Here is a 27,007-nt window from a genome sequence, read left to right on the forward strand (position 1 = left end):
CAGCTGCAGGCCACTCTGTGGTAGCCCCCGCCCAGACCGCAAGGACCCTGGGTGTCACACACAACAGTCAATTCTCCCTTACGGTCAACATTACTGCAACAACCTGCTTGTGTAGATTCATGCTGCACAACATCTGGAGAATACGTCCCCTTCTCACTCAGAAGGTGGCACAGGTTCTGGTCCAGGCTCTGGTCATCTCACATCTAAACTACTGCAACTCCCTCCTGGCTGGTCTACCTGCTAGTGCCATCCAACCTCTGCAGCTCATCCAGAATGCAGCAGCTCGACTGGTCTTCAATCTACCTCAGTTCACTCACACTACTCCACTCCTCCGCTCCCTTCACTGGTGACCAGTGGCTGCCCGCATCCATTTCAAAACACTAGTACTTGCGTACCGTGCTGTGAACAGATCGGGCCCAGTCTACATCCAGGTCATGGTCAAACCTTACACCCCAGCCCGTTCACTCCGTTCTGCATTAGCCAATCGACTGTTTGCTGTCCTGGCTCCTAAATGGTGGAATGAGCTCCCCATTGACATCAGGACAGCAGAAAGTCTACACATATTCTGCCGCAGGCTAAAGACGCATCTCTTCCGACTACACTTTGGATTAAAAATTAAAAAAATATATTGTTGCACCTATATGGCACTTACATGCAGCACTTTGTAGTTTGGCCTTTTTTTTCGAAGAAAATTGTACTTGCTTGATTCTTGTTGTTCTGGGTTTGTACCCTCATGGTTGAATGCACTTATTGTAAGCGCTTTGGATAAAAGCGTCAGCTAAATGAAATGTAATGTAATGTTAAGGCTATATGTAGAAGCTGTATAGTACAAAAGGCAACAATTAACCATTATGGTTCCTATTAAATCATTCTGCTTAATTAAAAATAACAATCCCGAAACGGAACGTAAATAAAATTGCATAACATGACACATTTTATGTGCATGGGGCCTGATGTTGTATGTGAATGTGGCTTGTAGTGTGAAGTGCTTTGAGTGGTGTCCCAGACTAGAAAAGCACTATATAAGCTTACAGTATATAAAAGTACAGTCCATTGATGCAGTAGGCATTCTGACCACTGATGAAAACTTTTAGTTGCTGTTCACGTACCCCTGCTCAGCATAATATGATTTTACAGTGGGGTATGACATGGAGTCATTCACCTTTATTTAACTGGACATTATTCCTGTCATGTTGCTTGATAATGGATTAAAGTTGGCTTGAATTATATTTGAGACTGGAGAGTTTGTGATTCTTAATGGTGTAAGAGCATCTCAGGTGTTTTCCTACTTCCAGTAAGTGTTATACCTGTTTGTTTTGAACTGACATCACTTATTTATCTCTGAGCTGTTTCTCAGAAGAAACAACACTAATGGTGTAGTCATGGTCATTATCAGACTGCCACTATACACACTCACAGCTGTCTGACTGTCTGTGCATACACCCACCATTGTAATGACTAAGAATCCTTGACATGAGCCTCAAGGCCGCCCACCAGTTATCTGTTTCTTAATGATTAATTGTGACATGGCAGTAGGATCCATTTGATATATGTACCAGCCAGTACCCATGACCTTGAATAGATGAATAATAAGTGAATAATGATGAATAATTTATGGTAATCATTTGTTGTACTTTTGCATACCTTGTGTTCATAGAGAATGTGTGTAGCCACCCTGGTGGTTCTTGTGAATTGTTAATCAGACTAAGTCTTCCAAAAATGGGAAGAAAGAGTAAAGGCAAATGTAATTTGTAAGACGGGCAGGTTTAATAATACCTCTTCATAAATGACATAGAAAAAATGTATTTATCGAACTTGTAAACAAAGAGATGGCAAGTATCACAAAATAATAATTGTGTTAAATTGAAACTGTTTAGGTTGTGATTAAGCATTTTTGCGATGCAGCAGGTAAGTTGATTACCATGACATCATGATATTTGATAATGATATTGTATCAAATAACAATGTGAAGAGAATAAGTGGTAAAATGCCACTGTACACATGCCACATCATTGCCTCAGGGGTTGGTTGAGACCACAAAGAGAGATATAAGGGAGGGAATACTGGACTTCATCAGATGGACACAAACACTCAAAATAAATGATAATGTTGTTCTGGAAGATGTGGGAATTAGTTACTGTTAGCGAACATGTGAAGTTACAATGTGAAGATATGTCAGTGTTGTTTTCAAAATTGACTTGTACCTTCAAGTGGTCAGAAAGAGTAAAAGTAGAAAGATACTTAATTTCATCGCTAAGTGCTGCAGTAAAATTGTCACTTAAGTAAAAGTATGTAAGTATAGTAAGCAAAGTACCACTTTACTGTTTTGGGTTTGTTGAAAATACTATTCAAACTGCATGTGTCACATATTTTGGTCCAATCATGATGGAGGTAAAATTCTGGCTACTTTAGGTTGTCCAAGATGGATAGTGACCCAGGGACTGCCAAACCCTCAGGCACATTGAAGCCAATCTCAAAAACTTTTTGGGGGGATGTATTGCAGTAAGAGTATAAAGCAGCACAAAATTAGCATATAAGAAACTTGCATGTAGCCTTAGCCTTAGCCATTGAAATTATAATTATAGTGTCTATGGCTAGGGTTCACATTAGCCTGTTTAATTTTCAGGAAATTATGCTCTATGAGGGTGGTTTAAATAAGTCTCACCTAAATTGCCATGGAAATGTATTCGCTCAGACTAACATGGGAATAGTTACTTGTGTTCTTTTTACAGCTGCACAATGAGCCAGAATGAGTATTTTTTCAGTACATCTGCCTAGTATAATTATTTCAGCATCACTGTGCAGCATGTATGATACAAAGGAAATCTACATTTCACACTGGAGACTCACGGGGGAAGCTGAGCTAACAGAGGATTTCATCAACTTCTGTTTTGAGTCCACAGTGTAGTTTTGCTGAACCATAACATTGTTAATTGCAGCTGTTTTGTTAATGTTGGTATACACTTAATATCAATCTTGTAAAAATGAAAAGTAGGTGAATAGTTTTGTATTTACACACCAGTTTCCTTTACAGTCGAGTGCTTACTGCCTCTGGCCTACAGTAAGTATTACAGACACTGAATGGATAGTTCTATGACCAAACTTTCTGATCTAATTAGCTATCAGTTGCTGTTGAGAAACGGTCAAATCCGGGTTCAGTTAATTAGGCTCCATCAAGACTTTTCACTGAGACCTTCTTTTCGGACCCACTCTATGAAACATTTCCTTGGTTCAGCTATATAGGCATTAGTGCAGTGGATTGAAATTAAAATAGAGACATAACATGAATACTGAACTGATCTGCAAAATGTTTTTTATTGATGAAATCTGTAAGATCACTGTCACCAGGGTTCTGCTCCCAGCAGCTGAACGATTATAAGCAAGCACAGAGGCCACTGTGGTCACTGTGGTCAGCACCACATCAATTTTAAGACACAATCGATTTTAAGACACAATGTTCACTCCAGGCAGTCAATGTAAACCACTATACCTGCATGTCAATGTAATACAGTGAGGATAGTGTTACATGCCAATGAAGCAATGCAGTGTATTGGTGGATTGATTTATTTTGTACACAGATTTAGAGAAAACTTTAAACTATTGAATAGAATTAAATTTGAGGTATCCAGAAAATGTTTTGTATTTGCTGTGGTTCTGATGAAAAGTAAACTATTTTCAAACTTTGACAACCCCTGGTTGTATCATGTTTACAACCAATTTACATGTAAATGAACCATCTACTGTTTCAAAATACTTTAAAAAATGTGTTTTGCCGTCAAAGCCAAGCTAAATAAATTATTAGCTGTGAGTAAAACCAGCAGGTCAGTGGCTGAGCTGTGTACTTAAAATGTCTGTCACACTTGTCCTGTGGGGGTGTATTTCTCCACTATTTCTGATTCACGTCTCGACTTTGATGGAGCACTGTGATAGAACTGGATCCCCACATGGCTGTCTCCTCTGACCCTGCAGTGGCAGACGGAAATGACAGTATGAGTAATGCTATTCATCCAGTGTGGTCCATTGGATTGAAGGCTTGGCATTGTGTGGTGAGAAAACAATAATCCGTCTTTAATATGAATGCTTTGTCACCCGTTCTGTCCGGGGGACGAGGCAGGGCGAGGGCTCCCCGGGTCATAACCTTCTCCTTTCAAGCACATTTTCCAAACAGCGTTCCAGAGAATGCTAAAGATATGCAAATTTGAGACTTGGCGTAGATTTGTGCTGAAATTTCGGGCAGTGTATTGTGACGATCATTCCAGATAGGTTTATGTTTGGCAATTGTTGGCTGTTCATTTTTCACAGTGCAGAGGGACATTTTTATTTAATCCTTAATCTCGTGTCAACACGGCACTTCACAGGACAATATATTTTACCTACCGGTGACCACACTGCAAGGGTGTCAAGACATGCACTCACACTAAGTATTTTTATTTATTTATTGAGAGTCTGTGCTAGACTTTACCTGTAGGAGGGAGCTGACTCACAGATGTGTCTGGTCATTGTCTGTTAGTACACAGTCCTCACAGCAGCACTGGGCATACTGAAGACATGTTGTCTTTTTATCGAATGATACTGAAAAAGCAGCATTTTGCTTTGTGTGTCTGGCAGCACATGAAATATTTACACACACACACACACACACAAGATTCTAGGTTTAAAACATAATGGAATAAAGCACAGTAGCCTACCTGTTGGGTGTGATTGTCATTCTGGGGATTTTCCTGTTTATCAAGGGCTCACAGTTGATACTTTTATTCTTGTGAAAAACATGTTCCCAAAGTTTGGCTGAGAAAAAAAAAAAAAAAAAGTTTAACCCATTATTACACGAGTTGAATGCATTTATTATGTTTTATCATTTTTGTCCTAGTTTCCAGAAATAATTTACAACTTCCTGTGCATCATGGCCCATGTTACTGTTGACAACAATGGTGTAGATGTAAGCCACCATTTGGCCCCTTCATTCACCAGCAGCTGCTACTTTGAACCTGACAAGGTCCTTCACTTTGAAATTGTAAACCTACCTGGAAATGCTGCCGATTGTATTTGGTGGAGTGTAAACACATTTGAGTAAAAGTGTTTGTGCACCTTGACGGGCTTCCTCCAGTTTCAATATGTAACATATAACCAACGAATACATTTTTAGGGGGACAGAAGCAAAAGAGAGGGGACATAGATAAGGCTGGGCCAAAAAAGTCATATCAGTCAGTATCATTAATTATCACAATGAATGTCACATTATAATTTTTGTTTTTAAAGATAAAGCCTAATCGTTGCTCCTGAGTGAATGTTGTGGTTTTAAACTCTTCTTTATAAGGAGAGAATTCAACACTTGCCAACAGCTAATTTTACATTTGACAAATCTGAGGTAGATCAGTTAAACGTAACACACCATCAGTGTGCTTGCACATTGCATGAGCATTGCACCAATATATATTTGACGTAAATATCACTGTGATAATTATTGATACAGTTTTAGCACCCAGCCCCTCTAGAGGGACAAGCAGATTGGAATGGGCACAAGACATAGACAGACTCTTTAATACACAGGATAAATGGTTCTGAATAATACACTTACCATTAGTAAATGAATGGATCTTTGGCACAGTATAGCCTTATACGTGGTCGCTTTATTAAGGGAATGAATATTGTAGCTCAACCTGCTGCTATTGAAGTTTTGCTCATTATATAAAATTCAGAACATTCTCTAACCAACTGCAGAAAATTTATGACTTACTTGTTTACCAGATTTTATGACAATGAAATAGTTGTTGACCGCCGCTAACAGCAGAAGTGGTTTGATACTGCATATCCTAGAATTCTGCATGCAGGAAACATTCATTGTGCAGTAACAGATAGGAGATGTTGGTTTTGTGATGTTAGTGATGTAATACAGATAAAGGGGAGTGAGATATCATTTATCAGTGAGATACAATCACAAACAGTAACTGATTAAATGCTGTATTGTTTCCTGTGAATCTCAGATACTGTTTGAATCCAGTGTGGGGATTGCTGACTGCCTGGAATAATGAAAACTACAAAGTGAGGTTAAGAATCAAGTAAATTAAAATAGATAGAATATATCAGCCATAGATCATCTTAAGAATTGGGGTGTAGTGCTGCGATGATCCTTAGATCAGCAATGACTTTATATCTTGCCACCATGAGGTGGTTGAGCACTCAAGAGAGCATGGAGGAATTCATTTGAAACACAACCATCATCACAACAGGCACCAAGCACAAACCATTTCATTGTGAAGTGCAATTTAGAAAAGTGCACTGACTGTCAGCCGAGTGTTGCGGCAGGACAGTTTGTGACAGGGCCACCCATTGTTGGCCTCTCTCCAAGTGCTGGATCTCTCAGCCAATTTGAAAGCTGTCTGCTCTTAAGGGGTGAGATCTTCCCATCATGTCAGCAAAGTGACTTTGATGGGTAAAAACCCTGTCACTACTATGTACAAAATAAATTAATGATTAACACAGATTTTTAGCAACAGGTCTAAGTAACCATTGGATTATTTCAATCAGGAGAGACTTGATTCATAATTTAAGGATGTTTATTTGACAAATGCACAGAAGCAAAGTGAATGTTTACAGTCTTTGGCATTTTAGACCCCTGTGAGATGTCATCAGGATTAGAAGGGGTGTAGCAGAGCATCGAACAGGAATACCCCCCGGGGTCTAGACACTGGTGGTGGTTCATCAGTCAATCGATTGTTTTAGATGGCCCATATTCGTGAGAATTGTCCTATTGGACTTCGCCTAATTGTGACATCCTCTGCCCTTAACCCTCAACAAGAGTAAGGAAAAACTACAAAACCTTTTTGACAGGAAAAACGTAGAAACCTCAGGAAGAGCCGCATGCGAGGGATCCCTCTTCCAGGACGGACAGAAGTGCAATGGATGCCACGAGTAATAGGTATATTGTCAGGCAGTCTTGTTGATTTTTTAGTCCGCGATCAGCTGCCACCATGATCGGGTGCCGCCGTAATCCATGATCCCTTGTCATGATCCACTGATACTATTGGGATCCATCATCAAGGTCCATGATCGCTGCCACCACAATGTGGGATTATGCATACGATCAATTGAGGTCGGGATCCGGAAGAGGTGATGATATTCTGCTGGAGACTGGAGGAGATTGGGGTGGAGGAGGGGTTATGCGCGTCACTGAAAGACGGCTGACTGCGGAAGAGAGGAGAAGGGATTTTTAAAGTTTGACAGGTGCTGAATGATTGGCTGAAAGAGACCGCGGCAGACCTGATTGGACATTTAGGAACACCCACGATCAGCTGATCAGTATGCAGGTTAAGCCCACAATCAGCTGATCAGCATGCAGTTTAAGTCTTCCTGACTGAACTTACGCTTAAGCTTCATGATTATAATGAAAGGAATTCCCTAAAAACCCGTTCATTTGTGTATTGTGTGATTAAACACACAGCTATCTTTGTTGTCAACTCTGTAGTTCAGTCTGCTTTGGATAATATTATTTAAGTTTTGCAAAAACCAAAGCGACAACATTAGTATCAGGAACAGACAGGGTTTCCAGCAAGATATTATGTCTGCATTACATTCTGGTGTGGTGAGTCTCCTTCCAGTAGAGAAATTGGTTTATGCTCTGTTTTTATGATTGATTTCTCCCTGTATCCCCGGTGAACGGTGCTTCCATTGTAGCTGAGAAGAAAGTATCTGGATGTATCTGCCGTGTCTTTTATCCACAAAAATCTGAAAACAGGCAACTGAAGAGACAACTAGACCCAAGAGCTTTATGTAGTTTAGGACAATGTGTGCCCCTTTTTTTCAAGGACACTCTCCTGAAAGTACATATAGCAAACAGTATATCCGGTCAGAAGTCACTGTGTATCAAAGGTCTAGAGATGTCAGCCAGAGAAATGTTTGCTGTCCACCCATTACAATGAAATGCAGTCATAGTTTGTGGTGCACAGTAAAGACCATTTGAAATAACCATGTTTCGTTGGATTTTGTTGGAATATTTGTTGTGGTCGACTTTTTCTTGGTTGTTAGAACAAAAAACAAACTCTATTGTTGGGGTTGACAAGCGATACTCCTCAATCTTACTAAAGCTATCTAGATAAAGAGATATCCCTCCAGGTGAGTGGCCCAGTTTCCCCTCTAAAGGTCAAAGGCATACACTGGAAGGTCAATGGTTTGAATCCCTGGAGCAGCTGGGAGTAACACAGGAAAAAAAAAAAAAAGATTAACTATGCTCTTCTTTCCAGAGTAGCTACTGACAAGGTGCCCTTGAGCATTTAACCTCTGTTAGCTCAACGGGAGGGACTTAGTGGCCTGCAGAGGAGGACTGAACTGAGCAGCTCCCAGTGTGACTGTGTGCACCTCTATGAATATGAAGCAGGACAAAGCTCAACACTCTCAACAAAACTTGCCCCCACCCTGTTCACTAAAACGACTAAAAACATCTTCCTCTTATTGCACCTTCACCCTGCAGCCATATCTCCTTTGCAGGGACTTGGCATGTGTTCAGCTGAGTCGTCCAGCAACAGAGTGGCACCTTCCAGGGAAATAGCCGGAGAGGAAGATAACCTATACTATTTACATTTTATGACCTAATTTATCGCTATACTAAGAAAACACTTAGTTGAGTGCTTTTTGCAGCTAAAGTGTGTGCAGGGGATTTCAAGTACGTCGTTCTGGCCCTGATATTAACATCATAATTGTATCTGTTTGTTGACAGACATCGCTACAGGAGCAACTCTCTCGCTTTAACTGATAACTTGGGTGAATGAATGGTCCCTGTGCATTCGTTTGGGGAATATGGGGCCCCCAACCTGACACTATTTAATTAACTAGTGCACTGGCCATTCTAAACATGTCTCTGTGGAAAGGACTAGTTGCTTGGCCTGTGTTAATGCTCTGGAGCTACTTCAGAATTATGCCTTGTCATTAGTGAGTCCTCCTCAAACAGTTGAACAATATTCTGTCACTTTTTAGATTTTTTGTTTGCGGGACATTGTGGGCAGAGCTTTTGATAAACACTGAAGATTGCATTCATCCCGCCTGGTTTATCTGCAATGACGATTTTATAGTCAATGTTTTTCCTAGAATGAAACTGAATTTGCTTCATTTCTGTTCAGGTGTGTGGTTTATATATACATTACACAGACAGATGTTTGTGGAAGTAGTGGGCTGAGAGATAACTGCTGCATTGATAAATAATCACGTAATTCAAACATAGCAAGTTGAAATCAGAAATTGTCTAACTACCTAATGTACATGAAATCTGAATATAAAATGTTAAAAGATATATCTCCATTTAGTCTAATTTAAATTTGACATTGTTTATTCATTCTTTTAGAGTGTGTAATACCTGAACCAACAATGTCCAGCATGGTCTGAAAGCTATCAGATTATAAAGTCATACATCTGAAGGAGTATATCACTCTCCTTCAAAATAGGCCACACAGTGTTGACAACACCAATCTGGTAGCTCTGCAGAGATCCCTCCAGTTATTCCTGCTGTATGCGGAACACCGATTTAATAGCCTGAGCTTTGATTAGTTTTACAGTTAGTTAGTTTCATGAAACATATTAATCCTTCTCAAGAGTAAATAAAAAGTACACATTTGAATGGCTGCTTTTAAGACTATTAGAGCCTCGAAAGAAATCATGTTTGTGCAAACTTGCTTTCTGCAGGCTCCAACTAGAAGTTTCACTTTCCTTCTCGGCTTTGCAAATATCCCTCTTCTAGTTGAAGGTCATTTTTGAAGCCTTATTCTTAAGCAAGGGAACTTCTCCAACTTCTCCTATTTGTTGTGAGACAGTCAGAGTGGTACCACATGAAGAGTGCATGGAGCAAATAATGGAACTTTTCAAAGGGACAGTCCTGCCTTTCTGCCTTTTCTCATGCTGTATTGTCTTGGTATTTGGATTTTTTTTAAAAATTGATTGCCTCTTGTTTGATTCCACTTGCCTCAAACCACATACCAGCATATCCATCTAGGCTTCCTTTACTATCAGACTGATCCCCCGATAGTGAGTTTCCCCACATAAACAGCCCCTTCCTCCAAACCCCCCTCACACTATTCATTTCCCCATATCTGGCACCGTCACAGTCCTCACACATCCATTTTGTGCGAGACGTGTCGACCTGTGGATGGTGGACCTAAACTTTCTTGTCTTTATTTATTATTTGCTGTGAATGTTGTGTGTCACTCCGGGGTGAACAAACACTGCCCGCTGTGTGGAGCTCCCCGATTGATGCGCTATCTGGACTGTGTGTGATAACTTGTGCTGAGACCTGCTGACTAATCAGACAGACGCTGAGGCTTTGTGCACCATTTTGGATACAAACATAAAATAAATAATGTTTTACAGATCATACAAACTACTGCCAAATTTATGACATTCATTAATTTGAAGGAGAGGAACAAAAACGGTACTGGCACAAAAAGCGATTTTTCATTCTTTTACTGATACTAACGATACATGTTCTCTCAAATCCTGGTTTTAAATGGTATAGACAACCCAGAGGATCGGTTTTCTTATTCATTAGTTTATATTTGTGGAGGTGGCTGGGAGAGCAGCTCCACCTGGACCAGAGGATCAATCAGTGCAGGTGAGAGCTGTGAGCTGATTGATCCTCTGGTACAAAAGGCAGCAGCAGAGCCACCTCAGGGAGACAAGCAGAGGCCTGAGACACGCGCGCAGAGGCCTGAGACACATAGACACCAACGGAAGGAGAGACACTGGGAAGGACTGAGCTGCAAAGCTAGACCCTTTTGAGTTCAGTTAATTTGTGTTTGCTCACGTGTGTATGGTGTGAATAAAGTATGCTGAGAAGCAACAGTTGTGTCTCTGGCTGTGTGCGGGAGACCCCGGTGGCATGGTCCTGTGCCACAATATTGTTTTTTTTTACCATTATAGCTATCAACAAAGTTATTGTTGTTATTGTTATTGTGTTCGATTGACATACAAAACTCATTTGAAGTATATCCAAAATCGAGCAATATATTTATTTAAACTTGCATTGTTATATGTGCAGTACCTTTTGTATTTAATATCGTGTTGCTGTATTCCATTCTATGTATATTAATTGTAGTTATATAACAATTTGAGTGACATAGAAAGTAGTTCATTATTAATTGCATCTCAATGTCGATTCCACACAAGTCACAAAAATAAACAATTATTATATAATTTAAATGTATCAAACCATCATGGTCCACTTCTCCACCACTGGTCTTTGTGTTCAGTCTGTTTCAAAAACACATCAGTCCCATCATCATCAAAGCTAAATGCTCTAATAACTAGGGTTGGCCAGTAGCAAAACCAGTTTGGATCCAGGTCCCAGTTTTACTGTCCAGGTTTATTAATCTCTGATGTTAACAAATCTCTTAACCTGTTTTTTTGTTTGTTTTTAAATCTCCCTTTGCCCTTTTTATTGGCAATGTGGAGAGCAGGCGTCTCATGTCGAGCCAGCACTGCCTGCAGCTTTTTTTTTGAACATCACCAGCTGCAGACTGTATCAACTGCAGCTAATTAATGTAATTCCATAGTGGTACAAATGAATGTGTGTGCTCGCTGCAAGCCGCTGCAGTTCAACAAGAACAACTCTTAAAAAAAGATCTATAAGACAATTTAATGGAATTGTTCTATTTTAGGCTTGTAAACTTAACAGTTTTACATCCAGAACAAAATGGTCTCACAGCTTTAAGGCAATTGGAACACAGGGATTTCTTAGAACATTTAATTTGGACAGTTACATGCAGGTAGCATCTAACTTAATTAGCAAAGAAACAGTGATTATCAGAGAGGGATATTGATGTAGGTATTTTAGGAGCTGTTTAACTGTTTAAAGAGAATGTAAAATGTCTATAGTATGTATTTAGTGTTTTTTTCCTTGCAACATAGAAGCATGTCAGGGTAAATGTTTCTTTTTTAACACGCTTGCCTCTTGATGCTCTTGGGATCAAAGGTGGAAAACAATGTCAGTGTGCCCATCATCTGGGTTTGCAGGATTACTGGCATCACATGTCACATTCTCATGCTGTTATGGGCTTGTGCAATGCATATAGTTACTCGTCTGATTTTGACTGTTGTAATTGAAAGGATGAGTCAGTGATACAGTACGTGCCTCAGATAGAACACAAAGACATCTCCTCCTCACGAGGCACAAACACGAGGTGATGTTCAAACCATGTTCATCTCACATCAGCATCATGTTCATCGGTTGCTTCACTTGTGATTTAAATATCTCTTTGAAGAACGTTTTGTACACTCTGAGATACGGTTTGGAAATTGTCTTCAATTTACTCCAACTTGCCATTCAAAACAGTTTAGTCGTGCATTAATGTGATTTCTAGGAGACTGGGTGGCCGTTAATTTCAGTACTTTAATGATGTAAAAATAAATTGTAATAAATTTACACTGTCGTGATATATTAGTTCTATTTATCTTATCTTGATGTTTTTCAAATCTGCATTAACTTTAAGTGATCTAATTACAAGATATATTTATTGATCACTAGATTTTATAATGTATAGCTTTGTGTTTAATATAAACTTAAGCAGGACTGAAGCAGAAGAGTTGATTTTAAGAAAACTTTCTCGTTTTGTAATGAACTATTGCCACAGCCCCTCAGTCTTTAATACTTCTAAATCGAATTTATTCTGAAGAATGTACTTCAATTTGTCATTTTTACAAGGCACCCTTTAAACTGCTTTGTCATCAAAATTCCCCAAAATTCCACTGTCACAACCAAAATGATGTCTTTGTCTTCTCTGGCCCTTTTACGTCTTACAGCACAGAATGGTGTTTTTATGCCTTTGTGCCAGCGATGGCCAGTAAAGTTTTTTTGGGTTGTCCCTCCATTTTTCCGTTCTCGCAGAAGTGATTTATCAGTAATGCCTTAAGGGAATTTCTTCAAGTTTAGTACAAACATTCACTTGGACTCAAGAATGAGCAGATTATATTTTGGTGGTCAAGGTCACATTTCTTTTTGCATTGTGATGACAATATCTCGAGAACACTTTGAAGGAATTCTTATAATTTGGCACAGATTCAAGGACTTAAGGATATCTGATTAGATGTTGGTAGCCATAGGTCAAAGGTCAAGGTCACAGTGACCTCACATTCATGTTAATGTGATGTGTCGGGACTGCCCTAAGGGGATTTTATTACATCTGACACAATTTGCTTGGACTGATTAGATTAGAATTTGGTGGTCTAAGGGCAAGGTCACTCCAAATTTTATAACACGGGAACACCTCAAGGGAAAAGAATTTGGCACACAAGTTAACTTGGACTCACTGATTAACTAATTCGATTTCTGTGTGAAAGGGTCAAGGTCGCAGTGGTCTCAAAACACATGTGTTTCACCTCTTGAGTAAATGCTTAAAACCTAAAAAATGTTTCCCCCCTTTCTTTTCTTTAACCAGATGCAACGTGGACAGTAAAGTATCCCGAGTGGCATGGCTCAATCGAACCACCATTCTGTTCGCAGGAACTGAGAAGTGGTCCCTGGACCCCCGCGTCATCCTGATGGAAAACACAGCCGTCACAGAGTACAGCATCAAGATCCAAAATGTAGACATCCACGACGAGGGGCCCTACGTCTGCTCCATCCTCACAAACAAGAAACCAAAGTCCACAAAAGTGCATCTCATTGTTCAAGGTAAGACGCTGCTACCTTCCCAGGGACTGTATTCAGCTGTGAGAGATGAGAGCTAGAACTGTGGTGTACTGGGAATCATTTGAAATCCCAAGCTCTTCTTGTGTGGATCTGACAAGTAAAAAGCTTTGAGTCGAATCAAATAAGAAATCTGGGCTCTTCTGTTTTAGGATGCTGTGATTAGATGGAATTCAGCGAGTGTTAGACCTGGAGATGAAACCGGGATTCAATCTCGATTTAATTTCAGATTGCTGATAGATATTGATTTAGGGCACAGTACACTGAAAAATGTCCTGGCCCAGTTTCTTTGCAAAGTTCTACTCGATCAATTGTCCACCCTGAGACTTGTCTGATGAAGTCATTTTCTTTCATGGTGAGTTTCCACAAACAATAAGCAGCACCACAGGTCAACATCTTATAGCTGCCCTAATCGGACAATTAACAATTTGATTAAATAGTTATCTAAAAAAGAACACAAAGAGAATACTCTGATATTAAGAGAAGGCTGCTGACAAACCCCTGAGTGAAACTTCTGACATTTAGAAATAAGTTGAGAAAAAACTTCTTTGAGAATAATTATTCCTTTTATCTTATAAAAGACAAATCAACACGGAGATCTCATCGGAAATAATTGACATGAACTTCACAAAAAATTCACTTTCATAAAATCGTAATTAACAATGTTTTTTGTCTCACTGTAGAATTCATAATGATATCTCATCAACTGCGATTGATGCCAAGAAACACACGACCATGTTTGACCAGTTGTCAAAGAATAGACGACTGTTCCCATCAATTTAATATGTCCTTTTCTTTCTCCATTGGATAACCCAACTATCTCCATACTTCAAAACCAGACTTAAAATCATAAAGAGCCACAATATCTGCATAACAGGAAAAGACAATTGTTTCAAAGAGCTTTTAATGTGATTATCGCAAATAATGTACAGCCTGCAAGTGTATACCACCGTTTGTGTGCATGCAGCTGTAGAAATGTGTGAAAACGTTTTCTGCACACAGATATAATTTGTAAGTATACAAAGTTTTCCTCGCTTAAGAAATATTGTGATAATCAGAGGTTAGTATCAAATCTAGGCTTACAGGGCTCCAGACTAACTTTTTACATTGGTTGCACTTAACCTTTTCATTTAGGTGTACCAGCACATCATTTAGGTGCACCCAGAATGTTTCATTGCAATTTAGCCTTGATATGAAAGAAATTCTAAGAGAACTAAACCGCATGGTTATGATTTACGTGAGCTTTTAGCTTTGTATTGTATCAGTATTCCAACGTTTTCTCTACATACAGACAATCACATTTATTCAGTAATTAATCAGTAGTGCCAGATCATGAAACCGGATCGCTCTGGTCACTTCTGGCTGTGCGCGTCTTGTCTTCAGTGTAGCAGAGAGTGTGCACAAAGGACTGTTTTTCAATGTGTTAAAATACCCGTCTCACAAACTCTGGAGCGAATCAAAGAAATACAAAGTAAATGTCAGTACTGTTCAGTTTCTAATAACTTGTGATGAGTGTTGGAGTTTATAGTTTACTACTTCTCATTTTGTATTGGTGGACGTTTTGTCACCACTGTTCGACAAACCGCTGTTAAGTTCACTGGAGTACTGAACCCAGAATGCAGGACGGACTCAAAAAGGCAGTTCAACAGTTTATTGGCAAACTGAGAATAGTAGAGAGGATCAAACAGTGGGCAGGGAGAACAGCGGAGGAGTGGAAGTGAGGGGTCCAGTGGCTCAGTAAACAGGAGAGAGGTATAGTGAAGGCGTCTGACAGTAGACAGGTAGCAGGTGGTAGATGATCAGTTGGCAGACTGGCAGGCGGGGATGGCCCTGAACACAGGGGAACAAGGACGTTAGGTAAGGACAAAAAGCACAGTACAATTTCAGGATAGTCAGACGTAGATACCACAGTAGTGGAGGGAACGATCTAGCGAAGACTGTGAGGAAGGCCAGGGTTACAGTACTGCAGGAGCTGATTAGGTGATGAGCGTCAGTCGTGCCAGCTGCCAGAGCTCATGAGCAGGAAAGCCATGCCCACATCACACACACAGACACACATGGAAAGGTTGGAGGAGAGGTGGAGACCACGACAACCGCCTTGTTTACATTAACAAACTTTTCTCTGGCATCTCCTCTTCACTGTCCGTGTGTCAGTGTGTGGGTGAGTGTAAACTCCGCAGAGGAGATGAGATGAGGAAGCGACACGACTCGATCAAATACAGAGACCCACCAGCTAAATGTGCGACCAAGGAAATGTCCTCTTCTGCCCCAACTGAACAACCTAGTTGGAATTTGTCTGATGGTCAGTGGGCATCGTACTAAAATTTGAGCGTGTAACCTGTAGCTCGTAACTTAACTTCACCTCACTGTCAGAAATATTCCTGCATAATTTGTCATTTACACATGCACACAATATTTATACAGCTACAAAACAGTTTTACACAGACACTAAAAACAAGAAAAACGTTTCCCAACTTATAAAAAAAAATACTTTAGTTGGTATAAATCAAAGTTATCTAATGTTGTAATATTACTTGTTAAATTTAATGTGAAATAACTTTATTAATTTGTGTTTCACCAAGTCGGGCCAACAATTTTTCTTATTTGAGTGCAAACTCTAAACGTACAAAACATTTATACACCTACAAAACTTGAGGTGATTTCAAACTGCAGGCTGTGAGATGTTCTGTGGATATCATTTCACAAGCTCAAAACAATACTAACCATTATATTAGCTTTCCATAAAAGATGGATAGCTAATATCCGAATAGCTACCTAAATAACACAACTGCCAGAAAACAACTTCTCATGGTTTTCGAAGTCTCTTTATGTCAGGAGTCACTGACACTCACAAAGTGGTTACTCAGTCAGGACGTGGGGCGGCTAGCTCTCACAACTGACAAGGTGAACACAGTAATGTACCAGTAATGAGAATGATGAATGTTTCATGGATACGACCTTGGAAGTTGATGCCACATCTCCCACATCTTACTCATCTCTACATTATGAGTCAATATATTGATTGGACAGTGACATTTACATAATTACATGTCTCAAAATAGTACAGCTGCACTCATACAATGTTCATGCTTTGTTGAAGCATACACTTTTTCTGGTTTTGTGAAGGTATTGGTCACGAAATGTGATCTGATATTCCTCTGAGTCACAACACAATGTGCTCAAGATAATGACACAAAAACATGTATAATCTTTTGGGTCTTTTTGAAAACAGCCATTAAAAGTTCAAAGTGTTGGTGGACCAATAACAACCCCATGGATTTGAAAATGATCGAGACATCCAATGGCAACAACCATACCTCCTACAAAGCTGCTTCAGTCCTGACATATTCTTCAGATGTCCGGAGTGCCTGACTTCCTGAGCTCATTCCATAGCGTCTCTACTAGGTTAAGGTCTGGGCTCTGACTGGGCCACTCACATTTACTTTGATGTTTAAGGTCATTGTCTCACTGCATCACCCAGCTTCCATTAGGCTTCAGCTGACCAACAGCCACCCTGACATTATCCTGTAGGCACAGTAACTACACCCACTCGATTGACAGGCAGTCTGTCTGAGTAACTCCACTCTATTCACCCTTTACAGCTTTGTACTTGTTCATAACTGTAACTAAAAAATATGATGACGAAAATATGTTTTAAGACAAAATTTCACTCAGTTTTACTGCTACTGTAAAATACATTCACAATATATTTATTATATTCATTCAACAACACTTGGAAATGAAAGAATTTGAAATCTGAACAAAATACAATGGATAAATATATTGAAATGTATGCATACTACATACCATACCACATTTGTTAGCTCTCCAATATGTTGAATTTAAATTTTGTTAAGATTCAGTTTGGAATTGAGTGTCCATTGGCAGAAAATAAAGATGCTTCAATTTGAAAAGATGTAAAGTGACGTTTCTAACAATGCAGGGGAAGACTGATATTCCCACGAAGCTTGTTACACACTTGTTTTTATGCCATTACATGGTGGAGAGTGGAATATGGGTGAAAAGAGAGAGAGTCCCAGGATAGTAATTCTTTCATGCTGCCTTTTATGTTGTATTTCTGTATGGCTTCTGTCTGTGAGCATAATCCATAATGATAGTTGCTATGACATTAATGTCGCAGACTTTGGGATATTTATGCAGGCAGTCCTGCTGTTTAATTGAGTAGAGGGACAGCCATGCAGTGAAATCGCATTCCCCATGCTGGCACTCATTTTAGGCCCAACTGTGGTGTAATGCTGCGTTGACATGATTATACATATGTCACTGCATACATGATGATATACAACATACAGTTGCTGCCACATGTCGAACTATGAGAGAGTTTTTCTGTTGTGAGCACATTTTGTAGGAAGGCCCACAGATGTATGTCCCATTCTGGACTGATAGGTGAATGAATACAATGAAAGGCAAAGACAGATCAGGTCAGTCCGTGGGGAATGTTAGTGGTTCCTTTCGTCCCTGTGGGTGTTCTCCTCTCCAGCACTTCAGAAATGGAGATTGGTGCTGAACCTGTACACAGAGAAGGACTCTGGAGGCTAACATCAATCAGAACAGTGACCTTGTCAGCTGATACCCTGAGGAATACAGGGCATCTGCTCCCATGGTGACTGCTCACAGGGACATGACTTACTGCAGTTAAGCCACACTACAAGAACGAATAATATCTTGGAGTGCTTTACAATGCATGGTGTAAGGATTAGAAGAAAAGAGACCTGAACCCTTATAACATCAACCTCAAGCGGTTCCATTGTAACTACCACTTCAATAACTTCACTTCTTTCCCTATGATCAGCATTTGCTGTTTCTCTCTAATAGATTATCTCTATATTACGGACACAGCTTTGTTTTAAGCATAACTGCCACTTGTGCTGGGACACGACATAGTTGCACTTTTGTGCATTCAATACTTGTATTGAACAAGATGTTTTATAGTATAATATGTACATTTTATAGTTCTCATTAGATAAATGGCTCCAATCTACAGTAAATAGTTAATTCTGGTAAATCAATTAAATTTGAAAGGCTTAAACAGATATGTCACCCAAGGTGGAAGTAGATTATACTTTTCTGTTCTATGACACCAGTTTCAGGAATAAACCTTGCTGTTGTTACCACCATTACAAGAAATAACCTGCTGAAATCCCTCGCTATATCAACAGCACGAGTCAACATCTTTAGCCAACCGGACAAACTCAATTTTGGTTGTCATTTCATTTTTGTCCCCTGACTTTTTTGCGCCTCAGCTGGCCTGTAAACAGCTGAATTGCCTCCCCCTCTTTACTGCATGCTGGTTCGAACTCTCAGCACATCAAGCACACACAGCGTTCTCCCCACGCAGTCTGCTCATCCATTGGGCTATAATGCTTTTCATGATGAGACACCGAGCAGGCCACTGGAGGGGAGCTGGAATTTTGCCTTTGGTTGTGGATTTATCCCAACTTTGATTTGCCTGCATGAAGCCAGTTACAAAAAAGAAGACATATGCTTTAAATGCTGACGTTTAATTTTTCAATTACATGTGAATTTTCCATCTTATTGCTTCACATATGTTCAATATAAAGGATCACATTCAATGTGGTGTCTTCTATAATTTTGTGTAATGTAAACACATTAAATGACTGATTTCATTTAATAAAACTAACTGAAAAGAGGTATGAAAAGTATTTGACGCGATTTGCATTTGTTGTGTGCATGTGTGTGTATTTATTGTTTTGTGCCATTGCTTCATTGTAGGGCTGATGGCATTATGATGGAGTCATGGAGTCATGTGGTTCTCATAGCCACACAGGGACCTGCTCCTAGCTATGCTTGAGTTCCTTGGGATAGCTCAGGTCAAGTATGTAAATCGAACCAAAAGAGCATGGCACATCCAGAGGAAATACTTAGCAGATCATTTAGTGGTCTGTTAGATTCCTCTCTCAACTTACCGTTTCTTTTTTTTTTCTGTAAAAAAGTTCGTAAAAATGTACTAATTAATTTAAATGTACAGAACAAAATCACTGTGAGGTAGGGCCTATTCCACACATATGTAGGCTAAATACAAATAAAATATCGCTGCACATGGTCAGAATAGACACCATAGGTCCATATAATATCAACCATATATGGGAGAAACTCTATATTTTCTCGTTTGGGCATGGCTCGTGACAGTGCTACAGTTCTAGTTTAATTGCTTTTGGACTGTAGCCCATACTTTTGTTGTGTGTTTGATCGTTACATAATTTACTTACATTTTTTTCCAAGACTGTTGACTAAGGAATGGGAGAGTACATATTGATATCCCTGGTATAGAATTATGTTCAATAGATACCCACCCAATCTCCATATCCCTGACCATCGACCCCACCATTGCTTGAAGCTGGGCAGCCCAGTAATATAATTTTAGATTAGGTAGACCTCCCTTCTCCTTTGTAGCTATCAATATCTTCAACCAGACTCTTGGTCTCCTGTTTTGCCAAATCAATTTTGATATTCGTTTTTTCAGCAACCTAATTGTGGATTGTGATACGGACTAGGGATAGGGAGGTATTGAAATAAGAAAAGGAGACTGGGTAGAATGTTCATTCTAACTGACTCTATCCTGCCAAAACGTAACAGATCCAGCACATCCCATCTGCTTAAATCCTCATTAATTTCTTTAATCAGTCTGCTGTAGTTTGAGGAAAATTGTTGTGTAGGCTGTGGTGTAAGGACAGCCTGATACCTAAATCCCTGCCTGAATCTCCCGAAAGAGACCAAATCATCTAATTTGAGAAGGCCATTCACCAACTATCAACATGGCTTCATATTAGTTTGTATTGACCTTATGACCTGACATCCCACTATATCATTCAGACTATCCAGGAGGGCAAGGGCAGAGGCCAAGGGTTTTTCTAAAAATAATATGCTTCAGGTTTCTAATCATGAAAAAAATACAACTTGACATTGCAACTTTAATCCTAAAAGCGAAGGCAATTTCCAACCAAGTACTCCTTAAAAGTGTTGCTGTCCTTGTTGAAGCGCACACACACAGACTTCTAAGGACACAGTCCATCTTAAATGAAATGTCCTCACTCTGCTAAAGAGACTATATTAAATATTACGACTTAAACACGTTTTTTAAGGATATTGCTCATATTCTTACCATAGTATTTAATTTACAAACATTTGATTTAGGGAGCAGCAGCATATTCATGCCCTAGGTAGCCTTTCCATATTTAGGGACTGTTTAAACTCTAAGTCTAGAAATGTTTTCTTAAGGACCCCAGCATCAGATATTTTGCTTATTCACTATTGACACAGCAAGTTACATTCGTTTTTTTAAATGTGCAGCAAGCCTTAGTTGTTACCATGGAAACTTCACACCTGGGCTGGAAATCGTATGCCATTGGAGAAGCTTTAATTTCAATTTAATGCTACGTGAGCTAATATCATAGATTACCTCACCTTCAAGAAGAGAAGCGGTATCACTGAGATCAGCTTGTTCACATTCTGGTTGGAATGAAAACCTGCAGATTCTGCCCACCATGCTACAGTTTCCTACCCCAGCTAATGTTTTCCTTGATTCCTATGATGACTGAGCTCCTCTCTCCTTCTACATCTGTAGGCATCTCATTAGTACATGTTAATAACTCAACTTGTTAGATGTATTTTTCCAGAAAACTGTGCTTTGGACCGAATCAATGCCATCACATGCACTCACCTATAGTCAAAGGTTGACCATACATGATGTGAGCTACTTTGTTCATTTGGCCCCATGATGCTGTAGCCTACCTGAAAGTCAAAGGAAATAATTACATGGTTTAGTTGTAAAGAGGTGTGTGTGTGTGTCTTGGCAACTTCAGCAAAATGGCTGATTCTAGCTGACTTGCCTCTGCATCCCACATTAGCAGCATGGCTGCTTGAACCTTTTGAACACTAAAACATACAGGGGACTTTGGGGACATGTACAGTAGCTATTAGCTCACTCACCAGAAAACTTGCCTGCGTAACGTTGTCCATCAGAATGGGGTCTTGTGAAAGCTGCTTGCTGGACACCAAACTCAGCTGAAGAGCAAAGATTATTTGTCAACTCATCCAGTTTAGTTGCATCTTTCCCTCTGTAATGATGCTTTTTTTTTTCACTGTGACCAGGCACCTGTTAGGGTTTGTTTTGGTTGGACCCCAAAGCAGAGACTGGAAACAGACTTGGAACGAAGGCAGAGTTTATTATATGGATAAGCAGAGATGGCAGGCTGTGGAGGCAGGGTGCTGGCTGGGATGTCCACAGGAAGGCACGAACACGGGACAGCAAAAACGTAGAAGAGCAGCAAGGCACACGGGAGGGCTGCGTAGCAAAAGGGAAAAAACGCGGATTAGTACTCATAAGACACAAGCTCAGAAACCGAGGAAAAAAACATGAGGCTGCGCTACCGAACGAGACGGAATTATCTGGCGGAGTAGTGGAGTCAAGACCAGGCTTTTATGGAGAGGTTGATGAGTGAGTGAGAACAGGTGTGCCTTGTCTGCTGCAGCGGGGAAGCCAGCCACACCCCCTGCCGAACACACGACCTGCAGGGGAAGAACAGAAAGGGAAGTGGGAGAGAGAGAGAAAACCAAAACAACCAAAACACAGAATCATCACAGTACCCCCCCCTCAAGGGACGCCTCCTGGCGGCCTACCAGGCTTGTCCGGGTACCGAGAATAAAAGTCATGGAGTCGGAACACATGCAGGACAAGCAGATCAGCAGTCCCGAGGGCGGAAGGCAGTCTTGGCAGGGGGATGAAATGCACCACCTTCGAAAAGCTGTCGACTACGGTCAGGATAACCGTGTTGCCTTCCGAAGGAGGCAGGCCAGTGACGAAATCCACAGCGATGTGGGACCAAGGCCGGTGAGGAATAGGCAGGGGACGGAGCAGACCGGCAGGAGCCTGATGAGAAGCCTTGCTGCGGGCGCAGACAGAACAGGCGGATACGAACAGCTTGGTATCTGCCGACATGGAGGGCCACCAGAAGTGTTGCTGCAGGAGGGCCAGATCCGGTGAAACCCAGGATGGCAGGAAATCCTGGACGCGTGTCCCAACTGGAGGACTGGAGACCTGGCAGATAAAGGAACAAACAGCCGGTCGGGCGGACACCCTTGAGGGACTGGCTGATCCTGCTGGGCCCCCTAGACCACTCCCTCAATCTCCCACCCAGCTGCTCCCACCACACAGGAGGATGGCACCTCCCGACGAATCCTCCACAGGAGGGGCAAACCGACGTGACAAGGCATCTGGCTTGACATTCCTGGAGCCCGGTCGGTAGGTGAGTGTGAAGTTAAAATGGCCCAGGAACAAAGCCCACCGAGCCTGGCGCGAGTTAAGCCTGCGAGCAGAGCGGAGGTAAGATACGTTTTTATGGTCCGACCAGACTGTAAATGGGTGAGTGGAGCCCTCCAGCCAGTGCCTCCATTCTTGCAGGGCTAAAACGACCGCTAGCAGCTCCCGATTCCCCACATCATAATTTTTCTCCGCTGGGGAGAGCTGGCAGGAGAAGAAAGCACATGGATGCTGCTTCTGGTCGGAGGTGGTTCGCTGTGAGAGGACTGCCCCAACACCGGAGTCGGAGGCATCAACCTCCCCCACGAACTGAGCTGAAGGGTCAGGGTGAATCAACACAGGGGCAGAGGAAAACAAAAACTTCAATTTGGAAAACGCAGCCTCGGCTGCAGGTGACCACCCGAAAGGGATTTTCACAGATGTTAGCTTGATAAGTGGTTTGGCAACTCTGCTATAGTCACGGATAAACCTACGGTAGAAATTGGCAAATCCCAGAAACCTCTGAAGTTGCTTCCTTGATGTAGGAGTGGGCCATTCGGCCACTGCCTTAACCTTGGCAGGGTCGGTCTTAATTTGCCCTTTCTCCACAATAAACCCCAAAAAACTAACAGATGAAACAGGAAAATTGCATTTCTCAGCCTTAACATACAGTCTGTTTTCTAATAGTCTTTTCAAAACTAGTTTTACATGTTGTACATGTTCACGAAGGTTACGGGAGAAAATCAAAATATCGTCGAGATAAACGAAAACAAACCTATTCAGCATATCCCGCAGAACATCATTGATGAGGGCCTGAAAAACTGCAGGTGCATTAGTGAGGCCGAAAGGCATGACCAAGTACTCAAAGTGTCCTAGGGGAATGTTAAAACCCGTCTTCCACTCATCCCCCTCCCTGAGTCTAACCAGATGGTAGGCGTTGCGGAGGTACAATTTAGAACAAATGGTTGCTTCATGAAGGGGCCCGAAGGCTGAGTCTGAGTGGGAGGGGATATTTATTTTTCACGGTGATATCGTTCAACCCTCGATAGTCTATGCAGGGGCGAAGCGATTTATCCTTCTTGTCAACAAAAAAGAAACCTGCCCCCAGTGGTGAGGAAGAGGGACGAATGAGACCGGTAGCCAGAGAGTCAGAGATATATGCCTCCATGGCCTCCCTTTCAGGCTTGGATAAATTATACAGTTTACTGGACGGATAGGGGGCGCCAGGGAGCAAATCGATCCCACAATCATAGGGTCGGTGAGGGGGAAGAGACAAGGCACGGTGTTTACTAAATACCTCCTGGAGGTCATGATACTCGGAGGGGACTGAGGTGAGATCAACCAGTTTGGGTGGCAACGGTGTGGTTGCTAACGTGGAAGGAATGGTGGCATGCAAACAGTGGGAGTGACAAAAAAGGCTCCAGTTGGTGATGGAGGAGGTCGACCAGTCCTTGTGAGGATTGTGGAGTTTGAGCCAGGGGAGACCTAACACAAGAGGAGAAACAGGAGATGGGATGATGTAAAGAGATATTGTTTCATGATGGTTCCCGGAAAGTCGTAGTGACACTGGGACTGTACGGTGAGTGACACGGGCTAGGAGCCTCCCATCGAGGGCAAACACATTCTTTGGTTCCGGTAGGGGCTCAGAAGGAAGTCTTGACTGGGAAATGTAATCAGCGTCAATGAAATTGTCATCCGCACCGGAGTCAACAAGGAACAACAGAGGTAGAGAGACCTGAGACCACGAAACAGTACCTGTTAGTTGCAGGCGAGGAGGAGACGAAATAACTGAGGAATAGCTCACCAGCGCTCCTCCTGTGGCTGATGAGCCTGCCCTTTTGGCAGAGCCGGACAGTGGGCTCTCCGGTGACCGTCCTGGCCACAGTAAGCACAGAGCTTCTGGAGGTGACGACGCTGACGTTCGGTCGGTGTGAGCCTCATCCCTCCCAGCTGCATGGGTTCCTCGGAGCAGAGGGGTGAAGAGGCTGTCCGCGGAGGAATCACGCAGGAAGATGGTGGAAGAAGAGAGTCCGCAGGTCCCTGATGGTGAGGGCTCATTGTCTGACTCAAGGGAGGGGCGTGTCTCTCCCTGTCTGATCTCTCCCTGCGTCTCTCACGGAGGCGATTATCTAATCGTATGGCTAAAGAAATTAACTCGTCAAGCGAGGTGGTCTCGTCCCGAGCAGCCAGCTCGTCTCGTAACTCCCCCCTAAGACCCCGGAGAAAAAACCCTTGTAAAGCTTTCTCATCCCACCCGCTCTCGACTGCGAGAATGCGGAAGTCAATAGAGAATGTTGCCACTGAGTTAAAGCCCTGACACAAGGAGAGGAGCTGGCTACCGGCTTCCTTTCCTTGCAGGGGGTGATCAAAAACCTTGAGGAATTCGGCTGTGAAGGATTGGTGAATTACAGTGGGAAACGGCTACAGCCCAAGCCGCGGCTTTCTCCGACAGGAGACTCATGACAAAGGCAATCCGCGACTTGTCTGTAGAATACGTTAATGGCTGCTGGTCAAATACGAGTGAGCATTGGTGAAGGAACTGTCTACATGACCCTAATACTCCTGAATACCTGGCGGGTGTGGGGATGAAGGGTTCCCGGGGTTGTGTCGGATAAGAGACTGAGGGAGCTGGTAGTGGGAGAGCCGGAGCTGGAGCCGGAACTGGAGCGTGGACAGGAGCCGTCAGCGTGGTTAGGTGAGTGGACAGCTCGTCCATGCGGCCACCGATCTGTGCCACATTCGAGGATAGGTTGCGGAGAACTTCCATAACCTCGTGTAGAGCTTTCTCGTGCTGCCCAACACGAGTTCCTTGTTTGGACAGAGCCTGTCTGATTTCATCAGCATCCGCGGGGTCCATTGTGGCCAGATAATTCTGTTAGGGTTTGTTTTGGTTGGACCCCAAAGCAGAGACTGGAAACAGAGATGGCAGGCTGTGGAGGCAGGGTGCTGGCTGGGATGTCCACAGGAAGGCACGAACACGGGACAACAAAAACGCAGAAGAGCAGCAAGGCACATGGGAGGGCTGCGTAGCAAAAGGGAAAAAACGCAGATTAGTACTCATAAGATACAAGCTCAGAAACCGAGGAAAAAAACATGAGGCTGCGCTACCGAATGAGACGGAATTATCTGGCGGAGTAGTGGAGTCAAGACCAGGCTTTTATGGAGAGGTTGATGAGTGAGTGAGAACAGGTGTGCCTTGTCTGCTGCAGCGGGGAAGCCAGCCACACCCCCTGCCGAACACACGACCTGCAGGGTAAGAACAGAAAGGGAAGGGGGAGAGAGAGAGAACCAAAACAACCAAAACACAGAATCATCACAGCACCAATAAACTGGTCACACTGGTTTGTCTCTTACTTCTACGAAAAAATTGTTATCCGTTTCTCCTGGAAGTCACAACATACCATGCCAACTTTTCTTTCCTTGACAATCACCATGGTGCCTGTCAGGAATGACACGTTACACCTTTTGTGTGTGTTTTTTTGTAAAATTAACCTTGTTGGTAATACAGCCAGAAGGAACTATTATTGATAATAATGAACAGAATTACAAATTGACAGAGGTGACGATGAGGAATTTAAGGACTTGATAAACAAATATCCCATGGCTGTAACACCTTTATTTTTAGCAGACTGTATATAGGACCTTTCCCCACCTACATTAGCTGCTTTGGGAAAACACTGTCGATGGAGCCGATCTTGATCTTGCTCCCTCCGTCAATATCAATCAGTCTGGACGGATACAATTAGTCCTTAAGGACTTTGGCTCTGGAAAGAGACATGTTTATTCCCAAGGTGTTATTTGCAGCATCCCTCTCACTTAGACAGATTTATTTTTACAATAAAAACATGGTGGTGTCTACAGTAATGACATCGACACTCCTAGTGTTTCAGGTTATACTGTAAGCCCAGTGGTTCCCTTCTGATTCATTTTATTAACAGTACTATATTATATATGTTGGAAGATTATTAAAGTGCTTGATTCATTTAGGAGATTGTCGTGGAAATTTATCATGAGATTTGAAATAATGAGTTTCTCAGACCGGAGTTGTCTTAGAGGTTTAATTA

At 41.8% G+C, this 27,007-nt stretch overlaps 1 protein-coding gene across 2 annotated transcripts in view; it reads left to right on the plus strand.

Moving 5' to 3' along the window:
* opcml (opioid binding protein/cell adhesion molecule-like) overlaps positions 1–27,007 on the plus strand; it is a 312,515-nt gene that overhangs the window by 207,282 nt on the left and 78,226 nt on the right. For both annotated transcript variants that reach the window (XM_034606832.1, XM_034606831.1), the window contains one exon: positions 13,413–13,648. In XM_034606832.1, coding sequence (XP_034462723.1) covers positions 13,413–13,648 — 236 coding nt within the window. The remainder of the gene's footprint in view (positions 1–13,412; positions 13,649–27,007) is intronic.

This window comes from Hippoglossus hippoglossus, chromosome 14 (assembly GCF_009819705.1).
Source record: "Hippoglossus hippoglossus isolate fHipHip1 chromosome 14, fHipHip1.pri, whole genome shotgun sequence".
Taxonomy (NCBI): domain Eukaryota; kingdom Metazoa; phylum Chordata; class Actinopteri; order Pleuronectiformes; family Pleuronectidae; genus Hippoglossus; species Hippoglossus hippoglossus.